This window comes from Helobdella robusta (genome assembly GCF_000326865.2).
Source record: "Helobdella robusta unplaced genomic scaffold HELROscaffold_55, whole genome shotgun sequence".
NCBI classification, from domain to species: domain Eukaryota; kingdom Metazoa; phylum Annelida; class Clitellata; order Rhynchobdellida; family Glossiphoniidae; genus Helobdella; species Helobdella robusta.
The window spans coordinates 720,854-731,499 of NW_008705295.1; the positions used below are offsets into that span (position 1 = coordinate 720,854).

Consider the following 10,646-nt stretch of genomic DNA (forward strand, 5'->3'; position numbering starts at 1 on the left):
GTTGCGTCTATCTACACGCTCCAACATTTTACTGCAACAGTGGACAAAATTAGCGTTAGCCACATTTAGTTTTAAGATGAAATCAAAGTTACCATACTTTTTTGCAAACGTTTTGCAAAAATTCACAACTAACAATATCACTCAAAACAATACAAAAGACATAGAAATGCCGTACAACCCTGATCAACAAACCTCAAAAGCCAACAATTCAACAGCAGCCACAACAACCAAATGAAGAAACCATTCACGAGCCAACCAGCACAAGCACACTACCACCACAACCAACCATATCATTTCACTGATAACAGTAGGCAAGCAGATATCCTTATCAATGAGTGGTTGAATGACTGAGAAGAACAAACTCTGGCCCACCAAGCCCCTCTCCTTGGCTTCGTGCACACGCTTCAGGAATGCCTGCAGAGGTGCTGTCCTCAGTGTCAGCTGGTTTAGCAGCTGCATGATTCGCAATGAGGAATTTTGAAAATATGAACATCGTTTACAGAGATAAGCAAATAGATGATAAGTTTTTCGGTGACCAGGCTAGCCAACCCTATTTAACTCAACCCCATTTAAGCCAACCCCCTCCAACTCGACCCACATCCAACTCAACCCACACGTAAGTCAGACCACATGCAACTCAACCCACATGCAAGTCAGACCACATGCAACTCAACCCACCTTCAATTTTACCTTAATCAATCCAACCCCATTCAACTCAACCCCATTTAACTTATACCTCATTTAATTAGACCCTCATTAAACTGAACCCTTATGCAACCAAACCTTTGTTTAGCTCAACCATTGTCTAGCTCAACTCAAAGAGTAAAAAATCCACTGTTAATTTTCCCAGTCCATTGAACCATGTGACGTGTTTTAACTTATCTGTACTGGTATAAAATTTATCGATTTTGGGTAGAAAAAAAGGTTTCAGTTAATAATCAAAAATTGGTTTTTGTCTCTTTTGCTCATCCTTGCTTCTCGTTCCTGAGGAATTATTCCATACTGGTTTCTCCTGTTTGACTACAAATCCCGTAAAGCCTTCTCAATTCTCAGCTAAGCAATTGTGATTTTAATGCAGTAGCATTTTGTCTCTCTCTGAATTGGGTTGAGAATTTTTGGAACATCAATCTTAGCCAAACAAAAGTTGTTTCATTTAAAAGACTTGGTAAGTAAATATTTCAATAGTTCATTTCATTTTTTTAAAAAAAATTTCTAAAAAATCTAATGAGACCTTAGTATTAGCTGTGAAAAATAATGTTTGTACTGTATATATGCACACATGAATCTTGAGTCATAGATCAAAGCAGATTTGACAATTGTCAAAATTACACATGCATAATTAAAATTAACTTAAAAATTACTATTCCATACAGTAAACATTTATTTAGCTTTTTCTCATTGTTTGAGTCATTATTTATTTAAAAAGTTGTAACAAGTTTTGTAAGAAAAAATATTTATTTCTTTAATCGTTTATTTCTTAAATATATAAACAAAAGTAGATTTTTTTGTAAAAATAAAAGATTTTATTTTTAAAATCCAAACAGATTCTCAAAATCAAAGAATGGCTCAATATTCCATGTACAAATCACACCAAGGTGGAAACGTTCTTGCATACAATGGTCATGAGTACCTTTACAAAAGGTCTAACCAAGATGGCTCTATTGTTTGGAGATGTCGAAAATATTTTTCATTAAAATGCCATGTTACGTTAACTACCAAAGGTCAACAAATTGTAAAACAACCTAACGATCATGAACATCCTGGTGATCCTTTGAATACTCAAAAGAATAAAGTCATGTCTGACATCAAAGATGCTGCAACTAGTTCAAATGCCTCGACTAGAAATGTCCTTGCAGAACAAATGAGAGGCCTGAATGAGGATGTTATGGCAAGATTGCCCCAAAAGAGCTCCATTGAAGGAACTATTAGAAGAGAGCGGAAGAAGAATAATTTTGATCAAAGAGAACCACAGCCTTCATCTTTTCCAATTCTTCAAGAATTTACTGATCTTGTTCTTTTAGATTCAGGAGAAAATGATAACAAACGAATTTTGGTGCTAGGCGATAGAGAAATGATCAGATACCTTGATTCATCTGAACTGTTTCTTGTTGATGGCACATTTAAATGTGTTCCTTCATTGTTTTTTCAACTTTATACAGTTCATGCAAAAGTTGGTAGTTCTTACCCTCCATGTCTTTATTTTCTTTTACCTGACAAAACAGAGGATACCTATGAACGAATGATTCAATATCTTAAGCAGCTTGCCCCCCTTGCCAATCCAAACCAAATATTACTGGATTTTGAGTTAGCTGCGATAAACGCTTTTAGGCATGAGATTCCAAATGCACATATATCAGGATGTTTTTTTCACTTCTGTCAAAGTATACTGCGAAAGGTTCAATCTTTAGGCTTGAAAGGGGAATATGAGAGAGACGCACACCTCAATATGCTCATAAAGAGTTTGTGTTCCTTGGCATTTGTACCACTCAATGAGCTGACTGATGTTTTTGAGCTGCTTTGCCAACAGTTTCCAGATGGTGACGAACTGACAGCACTTTTAGCTTATGTTGACCAAACTTACATAAGGGGAATTCAAATGCGTAACCGAAGAACCCCTCCAAGATTTCCCCCAGAGCTTTGGAATCGTACAAACGATGCACTAGCCTGTGCTCCAAAAACAACAAATGCTTCCAAAGGCTATCATCATGCACTGAATGCAATGTTTTCTTGTCATCATCCTGGAGTCTGGAAATTGTTTCAAGGGATCAAGAATGACATTGGAGTCCAAAGATTAGTTGTTGTTCAAGCAAGGAATGGAATTGAGACAACCAGGAACAAGTATAAAGCCCTTGCTGAAAAATTATCTGCCAAAGTCCAAGGATATGGAACAGAGTCAGATAAACTAAGATATCTGATACAAATTGCCCATCTTCAAGTAAGCTAATTTTTTCCCCAAAGAATAAGTCACGTAAAAAAGAATAGTATGGTTTTTAATTGATTGGAGGAACTTACACGTAAATATTTACTGTTTTAACTTTGTGGAGAACAAGGAGAAGTTGTTTCATAAAGTTAAAAATTGAGAATACTTTTAAAAGAAATTTTGTTAAATTACATGAACAATTTAGAATAAGAGCTTCATTAAACTTTTTAAATATGCAAAGAATATTTATGGAAATAAAGAAGTTTTAATCTTGTGATATCTCCCATCTTTCTTTTTTTGCCATATTTTTGTACTGTATAAATGTTGCATTAATTGTTTAGACACAAACAGAAAAGAGGTGTTAGGCCTTCAATGACATTTTAAAAATGTAGAGCTGAGGATTCTGGATTTAATTTTAGACAAGATGTGATTGGGTTCAGATCCAAGCCTTGGGTTAAGATAAAGGTTGGGATAATTGTTTGTTCAGTAAAATTTGGGACAAGTTAAATGTGGGTTGACCTAAACAAAGGTTTGGTTGCATAAGGGTTCAGTTTAATGAGGGTCTAATTAAATGAGGTATAAGTTAAATGAGTTTGAGATTAATGAGGTTGAGATGCATGGGGTTGAGTTGAATGTGGTCTGACTTGCATGTGGGTTGAGTTGGATGTGGGCTGACTTGCATGTGGGTCGAGTTGGAGGGGGTTGGCTTAAATGGGGTTGAGTTAAATAGGGTTGGCTAGCCATGGAACCAAGTTTTTCATTCAGACCAACAGGCCAAAAATTGATTTGTCTCAAGAATACTTGAATTCATTTTCAAAAGACACTTGAAACTATTCTCTGAAAATTCACAACTACATTTTTTTATTCAAAAAATTTTTTAAAAACAAGAAACAGACGAAACCCAGGCATCAAAGTATACGATAAGACATTGAAAGACCTCACAAAACATGTAGAAGCAAAACATGTAGAAACAACACTGAAGCGCACACACATGCACAGAGAGATATTTAAACACACACACATAAAAAACTAACCATGACGCAAAATGTTATCCCAAGAACGAACACGTCAGCCTTGAAGTCATAAGTTTCATCGAAGAGAACCTCGGGAGAATGGTACCCAGTGGTACCAAGGACATCTTCTGTGACTACCTTGCCGCCTTCAACTAATCTCGCCATGCCAAGGTCGATAACTTTGGCCTCCAGACGCTCCAAAATACCATAATGATCACGGAATAACTACGTTTTTCATAATAACATAATGAATAAAGTTAGTTCTACTTTACAAGAAAACAGCTAACAGTCCTCATAATCAGCAATCAACTCTAAATACAGAGACAAAAAAAAATCTTAAAAGCTCATCATAGAACATACCCCGGTGATGAGGACATTCTCAGGTTTCAAATCCTGGTGGATAATATTCTTCTTGTGTATGCAGTGTAGGGAGACAGCCAGCCTATGCCAGAGATCGAGAGTAACGTGGAAGGGAATGGTTTCGTCTTGATAGAGTTGTAGGGCGTTCTTGATTCCTGCCTCCATGATAATGACCAAATGGCCATGTGTTGGGTCCTCTCTGTCCGGTACCGCTGCCACCCCGTAAACTTTTATCGTTGTCGTCATTATCGGATCGTGGGCTAAGCTGGTTAGGCAGAATTTAAAAAGAATGTAAGAGAATTTATTATAAATTTATGACTGGTTATGGTTTAGCACGTGACAGCTATCTGTCATCATTCTCAATCCCTGCATGCAACAGCAATGAGATAATGTTACATATTTCATTAATATTATACTAATTAGATTAAGTCAATTTATAACTGGTTCAATTACAAAATGACAAGATATGTCAGACAAAAGGACAGGGCCGTCAAGATGAATAATTAAAAATTTATGAAAATTCATTTTTCAAAAATTCATTTAATGTATAAAATCTTGAATGAATCATCGTCGTCGTCGTCTCACCAAAGCATTTCAATTTCATCAAATGTAATCTCCAGGCCGTCGTCAGTGTTATTCAGGACAGTTTTGACGGCAGCATCTACCAGCAACTCATTATACCTGTTATGATGGCGGTGGTGATAATCATCATAATTATAATTAATTAATTAATTATTAATTAGATGAATAAAAAATAAGATTAGCTGTTACTTCATCAAATATTTTGTCTCATCTGAAACAGCAGTAAGTAAGTTCATTAAGTATAAAATTTATAACTTCAACTATGCATTTTAATATAATACTATCTCTAATGTTATCTGGTAGCAGATATTTATTTATATTTATAATTATAAACACTCACTAATAACTAATTAATTATAATAATTAAAATATTTATAAAAATAAATAGAGATCATTTTGTAAAATGCTACTAACCTAACAGTACATTTCTGGACAATTCCCTCCCCACCTTTGCCTAATGTAGGTCCATAGTGAATGTCGGTATGGTCAAATATGTGCAAGTAGATGTTGTGCTGTTGTTTTTAAAATTAGGAATTAGTGTAAATAAACTTATGAAAAAAAAATATATATTTATCAAAATTAATTTCTAAAATGTCTTTATAATTCTTAAAACTGTAATGTCAATAACGATTAATTATTATTAATAGACATGTTAAGTTAGCCCAATGAAACAAACCTTTTTGAGTTTAAGATTAAGTCGTCTAATCTTCTTATCCAGCAGTTCTAACTCCATCATCTGAGATTGAGGTACCTCAATAGGTCCTTTGTTTTGACAAATATTAAAAAAAAATTTAACAAATTTAACTACCAACATATTATTTTCTATCCCAGTTGTTTTAATATAGGCAACAAGATAAGATAGTAGAAAGAAATGATTTTTTGAAATTTTACTTATATAAAATAACGATATTTAAAACTTTATTTTATTTAATTAAAACCTTATTTTGGAAAAGTTAAAATTTATTTTAAAGACTAAATAAAAAAAAACAAACTTGAGATAGAAAATTTATGAATTCAATCAAACTAAAACATAATTTTATTTAACCAAGATAGGAGTAGTTAGAAAGTTTCAATTTATTGAAAAAACAAGAAAAAATTGGTCTTGCCTAATAAGAAAATTAAATTTTGAAAGAAATTAATTAAAAATATTACGTATTATATGTAAGAGGAGAATGTTTAAAACAAAAATAAACAAGTTTTCATTGTTGAGGAAAAAATAATATGGGCCGTGTTATTAAGTAAACAGGAAAGCAACACTAAAAAAATTAACATTTAAATTTAAAAAAAGTAAACTCACGGATATCTTTCGATTCGGTCTCATTTAAAATGTAATCATACAACGATGATGAGGAATTTTCGTCGATTTCTTGATCAAACTGTAATTTTTGCAATTTTCGAGTTAAAATGTCAAAAACTTTCGTCACAACCGCCATTTAAATTCTAAACATCGCTCGCAAATGAAAAATGCTACGGTGACCATCAAGCAAGACAGATGGCAGGAGTAGATATAATTTTAAATAACATAGATAAAATAATTTTCTAAATTCGGTAATATTATTCTACATTTTCAAAGCCCATATGAAATACTTGTTAAAGATTTATTTAAACCTACATTTAAACCTACATTTGAAAATTTAAAATCGCTAATCATTAAACAAACAACTGGAATTTCATCTAAAAAATATCACAGACATTATTAGAAGAGAACTTTAAACATTAAATTAGATCATATATATATATATATATATATATATATATATATATATATATATATATATATATATATATATATATATATATATATAGAATAAATATATCATACTCTATATATGTATATAGATATACTCTATATATATATATGAATTAGATGTATCTATCATTTAGCCATATATATAGAATATAACTGTATTCTATATAAATTAATATATGTGCATGTAGCACAATTCACAAGCCAACTGCACGAGAACCGATTTAAATGTACAAGTAGATAGTGAATGAAAATCATTGGTGGGGAGTTAGGGCGATAGATGAAATAGATAAAGAAAGAGAGAAAGAGAGAGAGAGAGAAAAGAGAGAAAAGAGAAAAAGAAAGAGAGAAAGAAAAATGATGGTGATGTTGATGTTGTGATGGTGCTGCAGTACGTCAAATATATAATAGTATAAAAGGCAACGAGGTGAAGATAGACTAACAAAACATAAGTGCTCACACATTAGATAAATGTTAGAACTTCGTATATATTCCTAAAAAAAAGGTTTCACCAGAACCGTGAGCATACTAGGGCTCTGACTACGTTAAGATTTCCTGGACACAAATATCCTGAATTATGATGCTTTTGTAACTGACCTAGCGGAAATGATAACATAGCGTGCACTGTTTTTACATGCTGGAAACGACCGTCATCGATCTCAAAACCGAATCTTTCACTCGGCAAATCTTTGATGGCTACAACTTATTGCCATATTTCGTTCTAGAAAATATTTAAAATTGAATTAATTTTTTATTGTTATAATGGGTCCTTCATAACCGAACATGGAGTTTTTAACCGTGCAAAAAAAATGCATTACAAACAAACAAGAATAAACACACACACACACACACACACACACACAACATGTTAACGTGTATATACAAAAACACGTACGTAAACATCGGTTTCTTGTTTGATCAGATTTTTTAGTATGTGTATGTTCCTCGTCGGCTCACCAAAGTACAAAAGTTATATGTATGTATATATATATACCCTTTATATGTATGTGTTAGTATATGTGTGTGTGTGTGTTTTTCTTTGATGCTTCATGCATTCCAGGCTACATTTCCTGGATATGTCGGACTCAAAAAGATCCCATATCGACTAAAAACATCTTCGACATCTGATCCCTGCTTCCCCCGCTGATCCTCCGTTAGGCATTACTACACGGGGAGGGGAAATCATATAAACATGCTATTCCTCCAGTTTTTGGGGGCACAACATCTGAATACCTACCTTTTCTCTTTGATTATTTGCTCTTTGCCCTTCATTTCTTCGCCAATTATGGAGAACGTCACAGGCGTCATAGCACAAGCAAGTTTTCATCATTTTGAGCATAGCTTAAGCTTTCACTATGTTCTCCGGCTAGATATTCTGTTGGATGACAGTTTCCAAATTTTCTCTAAAAATGTTGAAATGGGCACACTCGAAAAATAAGTTCTTTGCATCTTCATTAACTACTGACTGGGCAGGATGGGCATTTCGAAAAAACATCTTGTCCGAAATGTCTGCGTGTGTGTGTGTGTGTATATGTGTCGGTAGGCCTATGTGTGTTCATGTATGAGGACGTTATTTTCCAGACTTGTATTTTCGTAATAAAAATTAAAAATACATCAAACAGACAAAACTGTCTCCTTCACGTATGGTTCATTATCAATCATTCTCATGTAATTATCATCGTTGTATAGCATCCAGGCAAATCTTTATTTATTACGATTCTTCAATTTTTTTTCAAAAGCATCAACAACTCTGCTTGTTTGCGCTTGTGATGATAGACGGGTAGGATCACTGCAATAGCATGGCCCCACACTTTACCATTACAACATTTATCTTTCCTTTTCGAGAATTCTAGTTTCAATTTTTTTACACTATTTTCCAAAATTAAAGTATTAATTATTATATTTATAAATAGTAGTTTTTGTAGTCAACATTTTACCAATTTATCATTTTTAATCAGTGTATCCAATTTGATCTCTCTCCCCCCCCCCCCCCTCTCTCTCTCTCTCTCTCTCTTTCTCTCTTTTTCTTTCACTTAGTTTGTGTAATTATTTATATCCAATATTTAGTAAGTCCAATTAACGAATGTTATCAAAGAAATAATTTGCTGTTTAATCGTGCACACACACACACACACACACACACACACACGCACGCACGCACACGCACATACGCACACACAAACAGCTGTCTAATAATATTTTTAATATCATTAACTCACTCATCATCGTTATTCTCATCGTGACGTGATTATTATTTTCTTGTTAGTATTACAGTTATTACTGGTACTAATAGTAAAAATAGTAAAAATAAGTGTAACCGTAGCAATAATAGTATCTGCAGTAACAGTATTAGTAGTGGTAGCAGAAGCAGTAGCAACAGCAGCCACAGTAGTAGCCACAGTAGCCGCTGTGACATAGCTAGTAGTAGTAGTGGTAGTAGTAACACCGTTATTATTATTATTATTATTATTGCTATTATTATTATTATTATTACCTTCATCATCGTCGTCGTCATCATCTTTGTTATTATTATAAAGGCAAGTGTATGCACTTCAACATATGAGGAGAGAGAGGGGTCTGAAATTGAAGTACTCGCACTAACTAATTATATCACGAAGGATCAGTTGTAGGTATATACAATACATACATACATACAACTACAATTTATATATATATATCTGTCTTTGTGTGTAAAGGAGAAAAAAGTTTCGTTGAAATTGTTAACAATTCGTGTTAAACTGTACAATCTATAATATTTATTTATGATATATAATTATTATTATTTTATTATTATTAATTAATCTATGTTTATTAAATTGTTTTTATCAATGTTGGAATACATTTAATTTAAACACATTTTTAGGCTTGATTTTTCATATTTATTTGTATGGAAACATTTTTATCGTAATTTTGAACAACAACAATAATAATAATAAGAAGAAGTAGTCTCTTCCAGGGCCTGATTATTATTATTATTATTTATTATTAATATAATTATGAATATTTTTTATGAAAATATACTTATACAACAAAAAAAATGAGAAAAAATTCGTGTAAACAACAATAATAATAACAACAACGATGCAAACAAAGACATACAGATATATGTAGTGCTAATTTTTGTTGCATTTTATTAAATCATTAATTACATCTATTAAATTTAGTAATTACGTATGAAAGGTATTTTTCTTCAAAACAGTTTTCAAGATGGTAAAACCAAATTGGTAAAAAGTTATCGACCCAACCTAAAATAAGAATAAAGCAATATAACAGTACTGTACTTGGATAAAATCTCATCTTTATTCGCGTCCTAATTTTGGTGCATTTCTTGGATTCATTCATTTACTTTTTCATCTATCTATCTATCCATTTATTTATCCATCTTTCTATCCATCTACCAATCGGTCTATCCATCTATCCATTCATTCATTGTTTATCAATTTAATTCGTTCAACTTCATTCGTTCCTTTACTTATCCCTTTTGCTTCTATCTTATCCATCCATTCCTCTATCCATCCGTCCGTCTATCTATCCATCATTCATTCATCCATTTTTTTATTTCCATTGATCACAATCGTCAATCCATTCATGTGCATAATTACTTAAACTCAATTTGCCTGATCTCTGGAATATGGTGGTGTGCAGTTAATGAATGAGGCAGAAGGTTTGTACGTAAATTACTTCTTTTTGTCTTGCTTTGTATGTATTTTTTAATTCGGTATAAATAACTAAATTATGATTATCCAACAATAATAATAATAATATGGATGATAATGATGATAAATGTGCTTTTGTATCTTTTTAATCAACTATGATACACTTAAGAGATGTTAGGTCCTTATCACTTTATCATCCTTTTCATCATTCGCCGAGTCGATTACGGTGATGTCATTTTTTTTCTCTTAAATGTTCCTACCATCCAACAGCGTTGTGTTAAGATTTTATTACACTTTCAAATTGCAGCATCATAAAATAGATCTGTGCTAGTTTGGGTGTGGTGAACTATCAGATTGCATGTGTGTGT

The 10,646-nt window shown here is 32.5% G+C and overlaps 1 protein-coding gene across 1 annotated transcript; it reads right to left on the bottom strand.

The window, feature by feature from the left end:
• Window positions 1–286: 286 nt before the first annotated feature.
• On the bottom strand, window positions 287–6,298 carry HELRODRAFT_193606 (hypothetical protein; the record flags this gene model as incomplete). Its single annotated transcript, XM_009028419.1, has 7 exons — window positions 6,173–6,298; window positions 5,552–5,637; window positions 5,290–5,387; window positions 4,879–4,974; window positions 4,294–4,558; window positions 3,955–4,158; window positions 287–453 (listed from the first exon to the last, which is right to left on the bottom strand). Coding segments are annotated over exons 2-7 (888 nt in total), but the record flags the coding sequence as incomplete, so codon positions are not given.
• Between the last annotated feature and the right edge of the window lie 4,348 nt (window positions 6,299–10,646).